Below are 20,006 nucleotides of genomic sequence, written 5' to 3'. Positions count from 1 at the left end.
TTCATTAAACTTGTTTTTGTTCTTTTTACAAAATGTACCAAAACACCGGCAATGAGGAAGATCTTAGGTAGATAATAATAATAATAAATATGATACTTTTTTTTATCATACCCTATACATATACAGTACATGTATATATACACATATCTATTGAAACATATACTATGTATATGTGTGTATATATATATATATATATATATATATATATATATATATATATATATATATATGTGTGTATATATATATATATATATATGTGTGTATATATATATATATATATATGTGTGTATATATATACACAGAGAGAGAGAGAGACGTCTACATTCTCTTCCCATCACTTTGTCCCATCAGAGGCCTCATCATGTCAGACAGAGATCAACTTTATTGTAGAAGTTCATGTTCCCGATGACGCTGCTGTAGCACCAACATCACGATGTTCACTTTGGTCTGTTGAGCTGCATGAAAACCAGAAACTTTGAAGTTCTTTTCTCAAAGATTCAGGTTCATCTTGAAGAAGTCAGCAGTGCTGGAAAATCTAAAACTAAAACTCGTAACAAGATGGAAACTTGAACTTTAACATAAATATTTTAATGACCCATAAACAGGGTGTTTTGGTAAGCAAGTAGTTTTCCAGTTGAACCAGTTATAAGCAGTTGGTTTTCATGTAAATCCAGTAATAAAGAGGTCGTTCTCCAGTTAAACCAGTGCTCTTAAGAGAAAGGACAGAGCAGCCCCTAAAGCCAAACCCAGTGACAGAAAGAAAGCCATGATGGCCCCGGCTGTCTCTGCTTCATGAGGAAGAACATTCCTGAAACAACAAGTACTATATATATTAGTTACTCACGCTTATCACTAAATATTAAATAGTTTTTTATAACTACAGTAATTAAGATGAAGTTTACATGTACAAGAATACAGCAGTATTTTCATGAGACAGTTTGGGTTATTTTCAATGTTATTAATATAATCATAAATGCAGATGATGATACTGTAACTGTGAGTAATATGAATCAGACACATCAGAAGGTTACATTACTGTAACCCTGGTTCTATAAGCGCAGGCAAAGCCCTCTACCTCGGAGATCTGTCGTTCCTACAGCGCTCACTGAAGAGGATGTGGGACAGCAGTGTGTGCTGCCTGATGTACTGTGGGCTCCACACATGGAAGAGAGTGTTACCTATTGAGTCCCGTTGAGGGCTCAACCTTTGCTTATAGAACTAGGGTTACATTACTGTAACCACTGTTTCTTACTTTGGACCAAAGCACATGCAGAGGCTGGCCAGGTATCCATTACTGAAGCCGAAGAGGATCATGAAGAAGATGAACCAGCCGTCGTGATGGAAGAAGATGGGAAGGTGAAGACGAGGCTGAACGTTACACAGCATGAAAAGAGGGATGAAGATGTACTGTCTTAATCACCACGGTCATTATCGTGCTACCTACTGCCACCCACTGGCACGGAAGAGTATTTAATTACGTAGCCAGCTACTATGTTGCAGGCCCAGATGCTCAACCATGGCCTTCTTCAAACCCAGCACACGGTCTAAACACTCGGCTTTCCTCCACCAGATAAAATAAATAAATAGAATCAATAGATTAAACAAAATCCTCCTTGGCACACATCCCGTTAGTCCCCGCCGCCGTTACAAACCTCCATGACCACGTCACACTTGACGAAGCACGTAAACCGAGCTAAACTGACACCAGTTCTTCTCGGCATCTCCATCTTCCACGACGAACACATCACTAAGCCGGAAGACATCCAGCTTTTCACAGACGCAGCACCCTTGATCAGCTTCGACGGCTTCTACAGTGACAATCGGTCCTTGGCCGCTTGAATCTCATCCCCCACACCGCATTTAAGTCCACGTTCTTGCCAGCTTCTTTCGCTGCTCCGAGTTCACCACCTTGAACTCCATCCGTCCCGACATGCCACCGCGTCAGACATCACATACATCCTCCCGACACAATCGTCTATCAGAAACTGCCATCGGCATCAGTCTTTATGGAGCTATCTTTTGGGGACTCTGCTCCGCCAGAGCTTCCAAAGAGATGGCCCCCACCCTACAGTCTCCAGTCCCCCCGTTCCCGCCAGTTGCCGGACATCAACGGTCCCCCATCGATCGCCTAACCTCCTTTCTACAAACCCTCCTCATTTCTTCTTCCTGACATCCCTCTACCCTACATCCCTTCATCCCTCTAACTCGAGCCCTACCCCTCATCCCTCTACCTCGACCCCTCATCCCTCTACCTCGACCCCTCATCCCTCTACCTCGACCCCTCATCCCTCTACCTCGACCCCTACCCCTCATCCCTCTACCTCGACCCCTACCCCTCATCCCTACCCTTGATCCCTCTACCTCGACCCCTACCCTACATCCCTTCATCCCTCTACCCCTACCCTACATCCCTCTACCTCGACCCCTACCCCACATCCCTTCATCCCTACCCCCACATCCCATCATCCCTCTACCCTACTCCCCTTCATCCCTCTACCCCTACCCTATATCTATTTCATCCCTCGACCCCTTCCGCTTCTTGAATCCGCCAGATTCAAGAAGCTCTGCCAGAGCTTCCGAAGAGACGGCCCCCACCCTACAGTCTCCAGTCCCCCCGGTCCCGCCAGCTGCCAGACATCAACGGTCCCCCATCGATCGCCTAACCTCCTTTCTACAAACCCTCCTCGTTTCTTCTTCCTGACATCCCTTCATCCCTCTACCCTACATCCCTTCATCCCTCTACCTCGACCCCTCATCCCTCTACCTCAACCCCTCATCCCTCTACCTCGACCCCTCATCCCTCTACCTCGACCCCTACCCCTCATCCCTACCCTTGATCCCTCTACCTCGACCCCTACCCTACATCCCTTCATCCCTCTACCCCTACCCCTACCCTACATCCCTCTACCTCGACCCCTACCCCACATCCCTTCATCCCTACCCTCACATCCCATCATCCCTCTACCCTACTCCCCTTCATCCCTCTACCCCTACCCTATATCTATTTCATCCCTTGACCCCTTCCGCTTCTTGAATCTAACAATCTTTCCACTATGCAATAAACCTCTCAAAACTGATACTGTTATTGGCGTGGTCCTTGTTAGTGAATCTTCAAATCCTTTTGAACCTTTTCCACTTTGAAATGCTCATCTTTCTGTCATGGATTTAATTATATTAATTACATTTTATTTTACATTATTTTCAATACTTACACTTTAATTAAAAATACCTTTCAGTGAACACTCTCCATGCTGTGCTTCAACTCAAACTTATTGTCGTGCTTTGTTCACTTCTGTCACTCATCTTCTTTATGTGATCGGGGTCGCGGGAGCCGATATATGTTCGCCAGACTATCATCACAGACAAACTATTAACCTGAGCTGCATGTCTGTGGACTGTGGGAGGAGGCCAGAGTCCCCATGCTGACACGTGAAACACACACTAGCTCCACACAGAAGGGCCGTCCAGCCGGGGACTTGATACCCGGCCCCTCTGTGCTGTGAGGCAACCACAGTGCAGCCCTTTTATATGAGCTCTTTGTATGGCGATGGTTGAAAACATAAGACCACCACAGAAGAAGAAACCTTTTCTGAGCACACCCAAAGGGACGACTTACCCCAGGAGCCTCCGTCAGCGAGGGTGGATTTGGTGTCGGCAGTGATGGCGGGAAACGTTCCGATGGTGACGGTGAAGGTGAAGCAGACCAACAGAGCCAGCCGCCAGATCTGAATAGTCAGCCGGCAGGAAGACACATATTTACTCAATTTAATTAGTGACAACAACATCATATAAAGGTGCATGTACGGTATGTCCTGTTATACCTCAACATGATGTAAAAACATAGAAATGAGTGGATTGATTATTGATAGTTTTCTGTTTGTATTCTTTTCCTCAACGCAGATCATCAACAGTGAGCTGAAGCCGATCGATTGACTTGATTACAAATGGTGATTCGATCAATGGTTCTGAGATAAAATCAGTGAAAACTTTGTGATTCTTGTGTCTCTGACCTTCTTAAAGATGTTTATCATTGAAACGGTCTGCTTTATGTCCTGGTCAGCAGATTCACCTTCACTCAAAGGAGGAGGAGGAGGAGGAGGAGGAGAAGGAGAAGAAGGAGAAGAAGAAGAAGGAGGAGGAGGAGGAAGAGGAGAAGGAGAAGGTTGTCGACTGTTTGGAGCTCACACACTGTGTGCAGAACAACAAACAGTTATGGGCAGAAAGAAGACATGAACACTGGTTGTGTTACCAAAGATGTGGAGTGGATACCTATATAGTGAGTTTGCATGACTTTTAACTTCATATCTTTTCTTCAAGTCATTACAAGTTTTACCAATTCATTATAAATGAGTATTATAATAAATGATACAAAACTCTGTTACACTAAATATATATATATATATATATATATATATATATATATATATATATATATATATATATATATATATATATATATCTCACAGGGTGACTCTGGTGGAGGAGTGGTGTACGATGGCAAGATTTATGGTGTCATTGTATTGGGTAGTGATTATGCCTGCAATAAAGGATCTGCATCGATGGATGTCTGTAGTTACAAGGGATGGATTGAAAGCATTATTCCCTGACCCTGACAGTGATGTGTAGGCTGAGCTCTACTTTAAAATGTTCTGTCATTAACAGACATTTCTCATGCACTAAGAAAACTGTTGAATATTTAGCCAACAATAAGTCCATTGTCCGGACAATATTTTCAGGGGGGCTGAACGGATCGAGGTCGCCGGCGTCCTCGCGGGGTGGAGGAGATTTTAACAGACATTTGCATTAAGAAAACTGTTGAGTTACTCTAAATTTGCAGTTGATGAATTTACTATTGATGAAATGTTAGTAAAGCCCTTTAAGACAAACAATAACTGTTATTCTATGACTTTATTGTTCACAGTGTAGTGTCTGAGTTATAACTGTTAGTTCACACATTCTTGGTGTCAAACCCTTATGGTAATAAATAATATTCAAAGTATATACAAACACATCTGTAGATTTGAACATGTGTTATTTTAGTCATTGTATTGAAAAACAACAAAGCACCAAATGTCATAGTCTGCTATTCTTTCAACAACACTGATAACTATGATCATCAATGTGACTCTTCTTGTACAATGTTGTCAGTTTGAATAAATGAAGATGACTCACAATCGTTTGTTGTTGTTTTTGTTTTCAGTGTCACAGAAAAAATCCACAAACAGATTTCTGTGACATTTAAAGCTCCACTAATCAATATCTCTAAACCTACAATAAGATGTATTGTGGCCATGTGGGGGCAGTGTGTTCTTATGATAACAGTGGTTATAGCTGCTGTACTTACTACCTTATTATTTGTGGGGGAAGGGCAGGAAGAGAAGGGATGCTTTTCTTTTTATTAATCCATTTTATTTATGTATTTATTTCTGGTGAATCAGGGGAGGGTCTTTTACTTTCTCCTCAGAGTTCTATATTTAAGTTGAAGCCCTCCATGTGAAATGTTAGTTGTGAAGAAGGATCAAACTGTGAGATCACAAAGTGATCTTTTTATGTGCCATGGATCATAAAGGTTTGAATTGTGCCATATCCAGAAGACAACAATAGAATCCGTTTGACACAGGCCAAGGTTAAAACATCTTGTTCAGTTTAAAACAAACGTAAAGACATTAAAGCACACGTGAGATCACCTCCACTGTGCTGCTGTTTGAAGGTGAAGGAGACGCTGTTGTCTTATGACGGTAGAAACAACAGGTTAGTCTACTTCAGTCATGTGGAGAACCACTAATCGCTCGTAGAAGAGTTCGTTGTAACGTCGGTACATTCAGCATCCAACAGTAAAAGTGATCTGCGGTCAATGAGCCTGTAAAGGCTTCCAACGGCCACAGAGCCCTGAGGAGTTGGTTCGATAAAGAAAATGTGAATTTGAATTGAATCAGGAGACTCATAAGTGTTTTCATTATTAACATTCAACAATCTTTTTCCCTAAACTACACCGAAGTATTGCTTTAACTTTAGGCTCCGTAGGATTTCACTACTTTGCTCCTGGGAATAAATGTTCCCACTGGACAGACTCCATGTTAGCTTTAAAGTGCACTTCTATCGTAATAGAACAAAATAATGAGCAGAATGAGAGCTTTAGATGACGTCTTTAACACCTGATTCCCTTCTCACCAACACACACACCTACACAAGCGATGAGCGATGTTTCCCACCTGGCGGGGAGACAACGATGACCTCTCCCCCATTTACAGCATTAGTCAGCTAATCTGTGATTAGAGTCAGATTGATGTCTCTGTCCTGATGTTTCGGCCTCTGGGAAGGCAAAGTGAGACGGATGATGCTCGCAGCAGATGGTAGAAATGCAGTCAAATACTTCAGCGTTACCTGAGCTCCTCCATGTAGACGATGACCCGCGACTGATGCTGCTTTCAAGGAGACGCGGAAATATGCAATAACTGGAAAAGCACAGGTTTGATCCTCACATGTGGTTTACTAAAAGTGGAAATAACATTTTCTCCGCGGGTGTTCTTTCTTGATAAAATGTCTTTTATTTCAATATCACAACAAATAATACGTTTGTTCATAACTTTTGTTCAGATACAACATTGTTCAGCTACAAACTACATTCCTGATCCTCGTGTTTTTTCATTGTTCATCACTCTCAAAACAACAGTCGAGAGACGTTGTGAACCGATCTCGCTGCAACACTATCTTTGCACTCAGTACCAAATATTATCACTCAAGACGGGTTTATTGTTGCCCCCTGAAGGGCAGTGAGTGGATGAATGGTGGCACATTGGACAAAGCTAGCACTCTGCTCCAGGTCTTACATTGAAGGGGGTGAATCTGTGTGAACCGGGGCAGTGTGTTCCACATTTAGTGATTTATTCCGGTGAATTTGTATTTTGTACAGAGGAATTCTGCCTGGCACAGAATCTATAATGCACTTTAAAGATCAGTCTCAGTGTGCTGTACAGACAGGTTTGCTTCCGTTTTATCATGACTGCAAAAGCATTATTTATTATTATCTAGTGGAACTCTATTTGTAGTTTTCTATTAGAAACATAACAGAACTTTCAAATCTTCTTCTTTAACCTTCGGGTCATCGGTCTGAATCTCTTGCTGTCTTCGTTCTGGTCCTGCAAGAACCGAAAAACAGCGCAGTCCACATAAATCTGTGACATCATCGTACACAAACCAGACCGGTCTCCCAAAAAACGACATTCCAACATATCTGCTTTTTCAATTACGTATTGAGAAAAACATATTTTCTCCCAGATTGAAGTTGTTTTTTCATCACAAATACGTTTCCAATCAAAGTCCACAGAAGTCAGTTGGTTTGGGTCAAACACACACAGGACCTTCACTCAGGAGACTGCTGTTCACGTCCCGTGTGAGACCAAAAGTCTGTTATCTGAATTTACGTCCGGAACTTAAAGAACGTAACAAACGTTTTTTGTTTTTTTAAAACCTAACCATGATATTCTACTGAACTTAACCAAGTACTTTTGCTGCGTTTTTGTTTTGTTTTGTTTCAATTGACAAAGTTAACCATGTTCCATAAAATTGCGACCGTAATCCGAGAGAAACTACGTTTCCCTTGAAACGTATATGAGGATGCAGTTTATATTAAGAACAATTACTATCTCAGCAAAGAAGGGACTCGTTATTCCACATGCAATTGTGGAAAAATAATTGCTCTGACACACGTCTTTAAAGTCTCTCTGTACATATTGAAATAGCAGCGGGATGCAATGAGTCGACAATGATTATGCTAATAATAAAGAGCGACAGCTCAAAATGAGCTCCTCTTTGTTCTTCAGACTGTGTTTTTTAATCACAAATGTTCTCCTGTGGAGAGAGAGCCTTGGATCGTTGTTTGTCCAATCAGGTCTGTGTTCAGTCTCCTCTTCCTGAAGGTTTGGAAATAATGACCCACGAGCTTTTTATTTCATCACTATTCTCGTCGTATCACCCCCCCCCCCCCCCCCCCTTCATTCGTTCTGTCTTCACCTTGCAGCATCTCTCTCTATGATTCTCTATGATTCTCTATGATTCTCTTTGTCAAGTGTGTGAAACTGCTTGTGTGGTTAAAATAGAAGCCTTCGGATCGTCTCTCGGCGATGGTCCAGTTCTCGCTGCCCAGTACGTGATCAAGAGTCCTCGCAGGTGGAGCGGGATGTGTTCAGACTTATGATCCAGGAAAAGCAAACTGAGGAATTAATGGTCGTGACCCCTCCTTCCTTCACTTGTGCGTCTTTCAATAGGCTTTTTATTATCTATTTACTTGTTAACCATAATTAAATGAATGACAGCTGAATTCCATTTAGCTGCTTTGATATCTTGGTATCTTGCATGTCTCACTGGGACACTTGAATGGAAGGCAGCCATCGTTAGGCCTCTCTGCCTCTGTGTTCGCGTCAGTCTTACCGTCTAGAGCAGTGAGCAGGGCTTCTTCTTCACCTTGGTGGGCTGAGGACAGAGCACGGCCCGGATGGCCTCATCAAACACAGTCTTCAGGCCGCGCTGGGTCAGAGCCGAGCACTCCAGGTACTTCACTGAATCTGAGAAAGTGACAAACGTAAAGTGAGGTTTAGTAGGCTGAAGGAAACAAGCTGCAAGTGTCATCCAGCACATTAACGTTGTATGTAAACGGCACTTTTTGTGCTTCTGTCCACCTGGCTCATGAAAGTCCAATATTTATTCTGCTTTAAAAAAAGGCTGTTTAGCTGCTAATAGCTCCACTTTGCTTTTGTTTAGGAACTCATGTTTACAATGTTTACTGAGGTAATAAATCAAGAGAGAAGTAGAGTCATTTTCTCATAGACTTCTATACAACCAGAGGAGTCGCCCCCTGGTGGACACTAGAGAGAATGCAGCTTCAACACAAGAAACTTTTCAGACCCGGATAAATGAATACGTAAATCAACCGACATCAAGCGCAAACTATCCAAAATATCACATTGACCTCCATCCCAGTATCTTAGTTAAAAGGCAACACATTCCCGTCACAGAAGACCTGAGAGGAGCCCAGCAGCATCACTCACCTATCTCCTTGGCCAGAGCCAGGCCCTGCGGGTAGGTGATTGGTGCCAGCTTCTTGTCCTTCAGCTTCTCAATGGTTTCCTTCTCGTCCCTCAGATCCAGCTTGGTGCCCACCAGGATGATGGGGGTGGAGGGGCAGTGGTGGCGAACCTCCGGGTACCACTGGACAGAATCGAAAGGCGGACAAAATGAGAAGAGAGCAAAAAAGGGGGAATACACACAGGGAGGGATGAAGATAACGACGGCAGTGGGGGAAGACGAGAGGAGAAGGTTGGAGGCCGAAAGGATGGATGACGGAGTCAGCCTCGTTTTAATGAACTGTCACGAAATCTGAGAATGCAAAAATAAAAGTTATAGGTAATGAAACATGAGGACATGAGTGAGGCTTTCATCTTCAGACCTGTTCTGGCTGCTTCCACCTTCTTCTTTGGTTGTTATCTCTCATCCCAGACGGACACTATCTTCCCTTCTTTTTCCTCTGACCTCTAGTTTGCCTCTTCCTGCCCACCGTACGTCTCCCTTTCCCGACTTCTCTCTCTTTCTCGCTCTGCTCTTTACCTCTTCTATCCTCTCTTCGTCCATTTTCCTCAGTGAGGAAACGAGAGATGCTATCTGCTGAAAGAATTAGGTTCGGAGAAAGATTCTGTAAGCGCCCCAAAGTGACGGTTGTAGTTTTTGATTGGCAGATCTCAGCAGCTCAGTGGAGTAGTCTGCTCACACAAGCCAGCTGACCTGTGGGGATTATGGGAATCACTTGATGTAACGCACTGCTGCTTCTTTGAGCCAATTCTATTTCAACGTCGGTAAATTTAGCGTTGGTCGCTAAACCACACTTCAACACATCAAGTTAGTTTGACTCGAAGCTTCCTCTGAAGCGCCTTCGACTTGTCTTGAATGACCTCAGATCTGACTTGTACTTGAGTTGACTTAAGACTCGACTGTGACTTCTCCTCGATGACTTAAAGCTTGACTTTGACTTGTCTTACTGGACCTGACACTTGAGTTGGACCTATGTCGACTAACTTGGACTAACGGCAATATTCAGGCTGTCCTCATCCAGCTTCTATAGATACCTACAAAAAAGAATGCACCATAATTCATCCCACAGTCCAGCAAACACGGCTCTCCCACCTAAACCTGCCTTAACCTAACTAAGTAGTCTTTGTTTCCTGTGAAGATGGAAGTTTATTTTGAAATGTATGCATCGAACAAGTGGAAATGAACATGTGTTGCTGGTCTATCGTAGGAAAACGCACAAAAAAGTATCATACGAACCGTTGTATGAGGATACGTTACAACATTCCACCGTTAGCGACACGCTGTCGGATGGCAGCATGCGATTAACAGCCAGACAGGGTGGTTTGTGTGATCTGCTTTCTGCTTTACTTTTGATCCCGTATCTTGATGTAGATGAGAGATCTCATTTCCTTCTAACTCCATAAATATCTCTGAGCTTTCTCTGCAGTTGGTTGTGTCTCGTGTGATGTAGCACGGAGGGAATGCGACGTGGTTGGTGATGGATGGACATTGAGAAAACAGGATGCTGGTCATTCTCTACACGTCGTTGCACTTTAAAGGTGCCTCGCTGTCAACAGTTGTCGACCTCTCCACACACAAAGAAAGACCTACTGACACGGCTGAATGAAGGAATGTGAAGGGGAGTGTGAAGTCAATGAGCTATTTCTAATAGTGTGTGCATGCTTAAATGATTGTGAAGAGTCGGTGCCGGTTAAACATTGAGCTTCCTTGTGACGTCATGATCTAATCAATATTCCCGATGTTATGTCCTTTGTGACGTTGCATTGACGCTCTCATATGATATCTGCCGGGTTTGAAGAGAGGCGAGTGGTTCGGAGAGAAGCTCTGCTCTGGTTGGAGTACTCGTCCTCACGTCGTCGCAGCGAAAGGCAGAGCAGAATATTACTAACACCGAGAGAGCGCTTGACACAGGCTACACAGTGATTGACAGGTCTCTACCAGAGACGTGTGCTTACATGTTCAGTGTCCCCTGTAAACAGTTTCCGTTGTGTTGGGAGCTTCTTGCAGCACTTTTTCCAAATGCTGCCCACGTGTTGTTAAATAGTGTTCTTTCTATTTGCATGTGTTTGTTTGTTTTTGGTTTGCAGTGCTTTGAGCTCTCAGGGCCACCGTACTATCGGCACATTAAAGTCTTCACCGTCAGTGTTCAGTGGAGTCGTTCCCTTAAATTAGATGAATTCAATTATCTGTGACGGCCCAGAATCCAATTGTCTGTCAGACCAAATGTCAAACTGTTGCATTTTATTCATTCTCTCTGCAGAACCAGAGGCAGCTCTCTGCTCCTCTTCAAAACGTCTTTGTTCGATTATTGTTGTACGACTAAGACTGCTCTTTAAAGTCTGACTTTTTGTTTTCCTGCACACTCAAGTGAACCACCTCCGTCCGCCTGATTCGGCAAGAAGAGGCAACAACTAGATGATTGTTTTGTTTCTATTCATTAACCCCTTGTTGTTGCTACTTGAGTTCACAGACTAAAAATATGGATACAAATAATCTACAAATATGAATGTAGCTCAGAAAGGAGACTCACCTTGGCTCTGACGTTCTCGTAGGACGCCGGGCTCACCAGAGAGAAGCAGATGAGGAAAACATCCTACAAGGAGAGAGCATGAGATGAGACGGAGGCTGCATTTCACCTTGATGACTTATTGTACATAATAGAGCATCATGGACCTTTAGGTTCTGGTTAATTTGACCCCAAAATCTATTTTTAGTATGAGGACTTCCACGTAATTGTTCTTGTTTTACCACGAAACAAAAAAACTGTAATTGAAGGCTTTTTACATCAGTATGTAAATATGTGCTACATGGTGGAGTTTTGGTGGAGGTTGAGTTTGAGTTAGAAATCAGATTATGAAGTTGTAACGTGTGCGTTTTGTGTCAACACTATGAAGATCCAATGTTCTCTAAAGTGAAGCCGGTGCTGGAGTGAGTTAAAACCTGCGTGGGTGTGCGGGTGTGCTTCAGTGTGTGTGTGTGTGTGTGTACCGTCTGGGGGTAGGACAGTGGGCGGAGCCTGTCGTAGTCTTCCTGTCCAGCAGTATCCCAGAGGCCCAGGTTGACCGGCTTGCTGTCCACCATCACGTTGGCCGAGTAGTTGTCAAACCTGTGGGGAGCATGAAGGAGCACATGAAGGAGCACATGAAGGAGCACATGAAGGAGCACATGAAGGAGCACATGAAGGAGCACATGAAGGAGCACATGAAGGAGCACATGAAGGAGCACTCGCTTAATCGATACAACAATCAAGCAAACTGATTTATAAAAGCCATCACACCAAGCTAAGGTGTCACAGTTTTAGGTTTTATAAAGTGTTTTATTACAGAAAGAGTGTTTTAAGGTTTAGGATGATCAGAAATATGGCTTAAATAAAAAACAATGTTTACTTTCATGTTTAGCACAATAATCAGCTCATGAACCTAAACGGACTATTTATCGCCCGGTTCCAGTAATGATGCTTTTAAACGTGGCCTCTGTCTGTTTGCTGCTCTAGATTATAACATTTAAACAGCGCTGCCCTCGTGTGGTCACATTGGAGCACTGCAGTCTCATCCCTCAGCTTTGTGAATTCATCATAATAAAACTACATTTTATTTGTAGAGCACTTAACACCCAACACGTCGTTTACCTTCTCTGGACCTACTGTTCGGTTTTACTTCTCTTACTAAGTTTTTGTTCCGAACTTGCAGGCTGCTGCTCAGACCTGTCAGAGATCTACAGATGTACTGCAGTGTGTGTGTGTGTGTGTGTATTTATGTCTGCATAGTACAGTACATAGTACAGTACATAGTACAGTACACATAGTACCTCGTATACCTTCAGAGGGAGAACGCAGAGAGCAGCATACTCACACAGTAGGGATGTATTCCCCGGGGAACGCGTTGGTCGTGTAGCTGATGAGGAGACATGTTTTTCCCACAGCTCTGAATCACACAAGTCAAAAACACACAGAGTGAGACATGAAGACAATATCACTGAAGACAGACAGAGACTGAAGGACCCAATAGTAAATATAACAATATTACAATAAATAGAATACAGGTTTGGACATTCTGCATAATGAGTACTTTTACTGTTGGTACTTTAATTCCCTTGTGGACAAAATGAAAGAAGAATATTAAACCTGGCTTCATCAAATGTTCTGGTTTCTGTTCTGCAGATTTACGCAAATTCTTAAGTTGTCAACTGGAAAAAGTTTCATGTTGATATTTATCAGTTAAAATGTCGTTTCCCTTAAAGAGAAACGCTGACTGAAGGACGGAGCTTTGGTCCAGCTGCTCCTACAAAGCTTAAGAACAGACAACTGAGTCAACATATCTGTCTGTGATTAGGATGAACTGACCCCGAAACGTAAACAGGTGCAGCAAAAGTCAATTAAAGACTTTGTGACACTAAAATCTACATTTTTTAGATTAAAAACAAGTCTCTCGTCATATAAGGTGGCATTTTAAATGTGCTCAGCCCAGAACTAGATGACTCAATATGAGCAGCCCAGCTGCCAGCTAAGAACAGCTGTGTGTGTGTGTGTGTGTGTGTGTGTGTGTGTGTGTGTGTGTGTGAGAGATCATCTATCTTTGTGAGGACCAGGGGGAGCGTGACGACATGTTGTCGAGCTGTTTGAAGACTCAGACGTGGTTTTTACGTGTTTTTAAGGTGAGACTCTGGTTTTGGGCGGAATGTGAACGTCGGGGTTATCTATAGATTAAAAGAGAGACGTCTGCTCGGATCACGGAGAGCGTTTTGTCATGAAGTGTGTGTTTCGTGGCTGCGTGAGTCATAAAGGGAACTGATCTGTTTCAGAAGTTATTACTGAAAACAGGAACCAGCTAAACTACAAAACGTCAAGCTCTGATCTCGTCTCTTTCCTCTAAATCCGGTTGTCCGTCGTCTTTCCTGCACACATTAACTACCTGGTTTGAACTCTTTTATTCTCTTTGTGCATCCTTCTTATTCTTTCTTATTCGTCTCTCTTTGAATCTCGTAAACCATCACTGACATCGTGCTTCCTCTCATTCTACTCCATCTTACTTTGAGACTCCGCCCTGTCTCCCTCCACATGGTTTAGTCCAAAAAGGATGAAGAAGAAATGGAGTCTGATGGAGTGAAGCTTTAATGTGGGGCTCAGTTTGTATCAGTGGCTGTTTGATGTGAACTATCTTTAGTTCTTTTACCCTGAAACATCACTTCATTAAATACCTTAAAGGATGCTGACAACACAAAGTGGAACAGTGAAATTCATTTAGAAACAAGTCCCGCTGGAGGCTGGGAGACGTAGCTAAGCGCTAACAAGCTCTGAAACAATCCAGTCAGTCCAAGCAGCTTTCCAAACCTCTTTCTATTTTCTCTTCCCCGTGTCGTTCACTCCGCTCTGGCCTTTGCCTCTCAGGATCGGAGGACTTCAATTCATTTAGGAGTTGAAGAAGGATGAAAGCTGTCTGAGCTAGCCGCCGTTGAAGCGCGTTAGCTCGGCCGCTAACGTCCACACAGTTTATTCACAATCGACGCCTAACCATCTGCAGTTAGAATAGTTTTACTCTACTTTGTCGTCTACACTGCACCACACATTCACATGCTTGTTATAGCTCTCATCATTCCATCAAACGAAACATATTTCTAGGAGCCTTGTTCTGATTTATAACATATGTTCTTAAAGCCAGTCTGCCGTATTTTGATCTCCATTAGAATTTGAGATGCTGTAAAGTTCGGTGTGTTTGTGTTTACTGTCCGACAGGCCGCTGCTTGTCAAAGGTTCCCCGTAGAGTTCTAAACTGGTCGTAGCGCTGTGGGGCTGTTTCTCAGCGAGTTGTTTCCCGGTTTGCTCACGTTTGAGGAGTGACAGAATACACAGAATGTAATTAGGATAAAAACTGTAGTTACAGGCAGGGGCGTTTCAAGGATTCAAAGAAAGGGGGGGCTTAGCCCCAAGGGGAGGGGCATGTTTGCACGCGGCAATTGTTTTTGGGGCCCATGTGGGGCCGCGGATATCCATTGTTTCAGACAGTTCAATCAGAGAGAGTGTGATTTTGCTCTGTAGCTTTGCTTGCATTCAGTATATGATAACACAAGAGACAGAATTTGAGGGTCATAGTGAAATTTGACAACACAAATATGAACTTTTCTCAAATAAAGAATATCCGCGTCACTACCAAATCCTAATTCTTAAAGGGACCGCACACAATGGATGGAGAATGGACCTGACAGTGTCAACTTTACATCGTTCAGTATGATGAGAGGCTGTTGGATTGTAATTTGAAGGGAGAGAAAACATACAAATCAGAACGCACGCACAGATGTAGCATGTTAGAGTTATAAATAACGTGTCCATGTGAGAAACAATAGTTTAATTTAATGACATCACCAAAATAAAAATATTTTTTTTTCTTTTTTTTTTTTAAAGCCAATAATGCCAAATTATTAGGAGGGGCTGAATAACATTTGAGGGGGGCTTTAAAAACATGTTATAGTAAAGAACAATATATAATGTACTTCTAGACACACAACACTCACGACAGTCTCACGGCAGTTTGTGAAATAGTCACAAAAAGCCGTCTACGTACGGTTAGATAAAGGCAACAAAGCCTCACTTTGGGACACGCGGCGTCGGACACCGGTCTCATGGTTGAAAGTCTGTCGATATTTAGCACTGAATCACGAGCTCTGACCGTCGCCTTGTCACACGGATGCATTTCATTTGTGTGTCCACCACAACAAAAAGGATCCAGATGTGCTTCCCATTGGAGTCGTTTTTGTTTCTGTGTCCATGTACACAACTTTCTACAACCTGCCAGGACACTGAGCTGACACAGTGGCCTCTGATGTGAGTGGAGAAAAGGCTTTCATCGCGTGGAAGTTTCCCCGTTACATGGTTTGTTAAGAAGAAACGTAAAAACAACATCACAGCACAACTTCACCTCCCAGTTCACCAGGATCATTGTTTCTGCTGAGAGGCATCGCAGCGTGAAAAGACGGTTCATTGAAAGGAGCGAACGGCTTCGTGTTTCTGTTTCTGCAAACAAAACAGCGGACTAACCGGTTAATCTGATTGAATCTACATGAGAGCTGCTGCTGTTGATCAGGTAACACTGATAACACTGTTACACTGATTGTCATGATGGGATGACAACATTTGCACAGCTGGAAGGCAGCAGGTGAACTCCACCGTGACGTCGTTCCCCTTTTCTGCTCTGCATGCATCGTCTTTTTGGTTTTGACGAAATCCGGTATAGTTTCTGTGACACTGGGATTAGATTACTGACTACACTTCTTAAACAGGCGACTAGTATTTGTAGCATTTTTAAAATGCGCCTTCCGTTCCAGCAGAGGACGGGAAGAAGACAAAGACGAGTGGACGTGGTTGTAAATTGTGTTTTATGAGGAATGAAATGCACCCGATGTGTTTGTTAGGCCTCGAGGACTTCCATTGAACTGAACTGTTGTTGAAGCAGTCCATCGACCCTAAAGGCCAACACCGTAACAGGGCCCAGCACTCTGTGCAGACTTCCCCACAAACCTGAGACCAGCTTCCTCTTCTCTCTCTCTTTGTCAACAGAAGCTTAAATCCGTTTTTTTTTTACATCTGGTGTCGTCACACTTCAAGCAGACGTGTAGCTGCTGAGTTTCTCTTAAAAGAAGCTTCACAAGGTTCATCTTCTGTGTGAACTGGTGGAGCCTCAAACTCAAACTCAAAGGCGATGTTTGCAGCGTGATGCTACGCTACGCTACAGCTCATGGCAGAAATGAGTCACATCCCAGCCAGCTTCAACTGACAGCTTCTCGGCTCTCGTGAGGACAGAGTAGTTTCATCTCAGCGGGGGGGATTCTGAACTATTCTGTCTCAGTTTTACAAAACCGACAAATCACCACTCTAGTGAACGGCCGGGTGTGAAACTGGGTTATTGTCCTCGCATTGCTCTCGTTTCCTGGTTATTGCTGTCGGTGTTCTCTGCAGCTCTGCACCCATCTCTCTGTGTCAGCGCTGTGTTTTCAAAGACAACATTTCTTTGTGTGTTTTCCTACAAAAGTCCAGCAACACGTGTCAATTTACGCTCGTTCCAGGAAAACTTTTCAAAGTAAAAACTTCTGTCTTCACAGGAAACTCAGTTGTGTTTAGGAAACAAAACTACTTAATTATGTTTAGGAAAAGATGGTCATTTGGTTTGAAATAACTACGGAAGTGCCGTTACTGAAGTTACGTGACGAATAAATGAACAGGAGGAACTGACAGAAGGCTGTTTGTTGGACCCGTCCTCGCCTCCCTCCTGTGGGGGCTTCAGCAGTGTTTTTACTTCCTCCTTCAAGATTACGTGGAAAATATATGAAATGATTTTATAGGTATAGGACTGCTGGATGACACCAGCCTGATTAATTAGAACCCATGAGGTTGTAAAATATATTCAGATTATTTCCTCAGAATAATAATTAAATGTCACGACCTCATTAGAAGCCAAGATGTGTCACACATTTTCATTTACTTTGGCTCTGAACTACTTTAGATTTTAAATAACAGAGTAAAAGTGCTGACGTTCAACTTTAAGTGATTTTGACAAAAACAATCCTCTAAATTAAGTGAGTAAACACGGCCTTCTTCCATTTTCTCCAGAGTGGAACATGACGCCACATCTGCATTTTTAAATAACAGTAAAGTAAAGTAAGAGTGTTTGATGACTACAGACGATTACACTTAAAGACTAAACTGTTTGGGTCTCTGCAAAGTGAGATCCAAAAACATGCAGTTAACGCTGAGGCGTAACTCAAAAGCTTCATTATGATGACACCATGTTATATTAATTCTTTGGACAACGATGTGATATCTGCTGATAAATCTAAGTCACCATACGACTTCGATTCAATTCAGGCGCCTGCGATCGACAAGAGACGACGTCACATGACCCTTTAACACAAGCGGCTACATTTACATCAGCTCACAAAAGCAGCTAACACTGAGCTCTGTGGGGGGGGGGGGGGGGGGGGGGGGCTGTTGGATGGAAATGGGGACACGGACGTGTCATGGGAATTTCAAAATAAAAGGCGCATCTTTAAAGATGATGATGTGTGTCGACGTCTTCACTTTGTTTTTCGATCATATTGGCTCGTTGATCACTGAATTGATCGACAGATCGTTGCTCCCTATACTCACTATACTCACTATACTCACTATACTCACCTCCACCAACGAAGAAGAGATCTGTGACACTCTGACTCTGAGGTTTGGTTTGGTTTAAGCAAAATAGGTTAAAAATCACAGTTTGTGTTAGAACTTTGTTAAGATGAGCAGCTTTGTCGTCACGATTACAATAATAAACACTCGACTACGTTGTGATTCTTGTGATCATGAACGTGTTCACCGCTAAAACAAAGCTGACCGTCATAGACGCTGTTTAATATCGATTTAGTGCGTTAAAGTCGACCAAACTTTCCAGTTAGTTACATGTTGGGTCTCCGACCTTCTTCACTCTTCAGTTCAAAATCACAGAGTCACATTCAACACACACACACACACACACACACACCAGGAAATGTAACCTGTGAACATTTGACTTTATCTAACTTCAGCTTCTGCACTTCCGCTCCACCCCCCCCCCCCCCCCCCCCCCCATCCTGACAGCCGGCCCTTCTGCCGCACCTTGAAGAAGAAGTGAGTCTCTGATGTTGCAGACGACACATTGTCCAAACTTGTTCAGGGTTTAGACCCGACAAATTCTGCATTTCTTTCCAACACTAGAGAGTGTAACGTTGCCCAACTTTAACATGAAAACTCTCTTCCTGTCTACTTGCGTCTCTTCTGAGCCGCTCTTCTTTTAGGGTTATTTCTTGTGTTCCCATCTGCAGTGAGCAGTGTGTGCTCGCTGCAGCACAGCATGTCCCTGCATGCCGCGGCCTGCAGCGTCCAGCTCTGAACCAGCGCTGTCAAAACACACACGAGACACTTCAACGAGTTTAACAGCAGCCTCACGTTAGCTCGAACGAACGCCACATCACACAGACGCATCACTGCGGAAGTTTGACACAACTGTGACTCGAGGCTCTTCAGGTCGTGTGAACATCTTTTGAATATTTCTATCAAATGAATCCTGAGCCTGAGGGCCAAACGTCCCCCGGCATGCATCAGCTGGGTCAACACCTCTTAAGTTACAACAATGTAAAAAGTAAAAGAATAATGGCGTACCCATCTCCCACGACCACACATTTGATAGCCTGCATCCTGTTCCGCTCAGCTTCGCCTGCGCTCTTCACTGTGACACTCAACGGTCTCGCAGACGCAGATCAGCATGCAAGTACAGGAAATTGTTGCACCCCTCCCTCCCTCCCTCCCTCCCTCCCCTTCTTTCTCAGCTTCTCTTCCTTCATTTTTGCACCAATCTCTTTTCTTCTTCTTCCTCTTAAACAACGGAACTTGTGCAAGCGGCGCGTAAACGGTCCAGCTAAATGATATCAAGTGTTGAATGACGGAGAAAAAGACCGCTGCAATAAATAAGGAGTGTGAAACAGCCAAGAAGTGTTTTAACAGGCGGAAGATGCAGAAACAATAAAACGGGGCTTTATTTGACACTTCCTCTTACCCCACCCACACACACACACACACACACACACACACACACACACACACACACACACATTACACTAAATACACACACACACACACACACACACACATTCAACTAAATACACACACACACACACATTAAACTAAATACACACACACACATTAAACTAAATACACACACACACATTAAACTAAATACACACACACACACACACACACACACACATTTTTTCAATTTGAAATGTGATAAAAAAGGAAATTAACAGAAATAATTCAGTATTACACAAAAAACACTACTACTAGTACTAATACTACTACTACTGCTACATACACATCAAACACACACACACACAAACTATTTGGTTAAAGTGGAATAAGT

General features: G+C 43.2%; 1 protein-coding gene across 1 annotated transcript; it reads right to left on the bottom strand.

Moving 5' to 3' along the window:
• Positions 1 to 6,525: 6,525 nt before the first annotated feature.
• On the bottom strand, positions 6,526 to 19,369 carry rac2 (Rac family small GTPase 2). The gene is made up of 7 exons (XM_076082943.1): positions 19,250 to 19,369; positions 12,936 to 13,007; positions 12,073 to 12,190; positions 11,615 to 11,677; positions 9,048 to 9,207; positions 8,431 to 8,564; positions 6,526 to 7,139 (listed from the first exon to the last, which is right to left on the bottom strand). Exons 1-6 carry the CDS (start codon positions 19,282 to 19,284, stop codon positions 8,434 to 8,436), a joined length of 579 nt encoding a protein of 192 aa, XP_075939058.1. The 5' UTR covers positions 19,285 to 19,369; the 3' UTR covers positions 6,526 to 7,139; positions 8,431 to 8,433.
• Between the last annotated feature and the right edge of the window lie 637 nt (positions 19,370 to 20,006).

This window comes from Anarhichas minor, unplaced genomic scaffold, assembly GCF_050575085.1.
Source record: "Anarhichas minor isolate MPS153535 unplaced genomic scaffold, ASM5057508v1 ptg000114l, whole genome shotgun sequence".
In the NCBI taxonomy this organism is placed as follows: Eukaryota; Metazoa; Chordata; class Actinopteri; order Perciformes; family Anarhichadidae; genus Anarhichas; species Anarhichas minor.
Note: the sequence above shows the minus strand (reverse complement) of the source record. Positions and strands in the feature narration are given on the sequence as shown.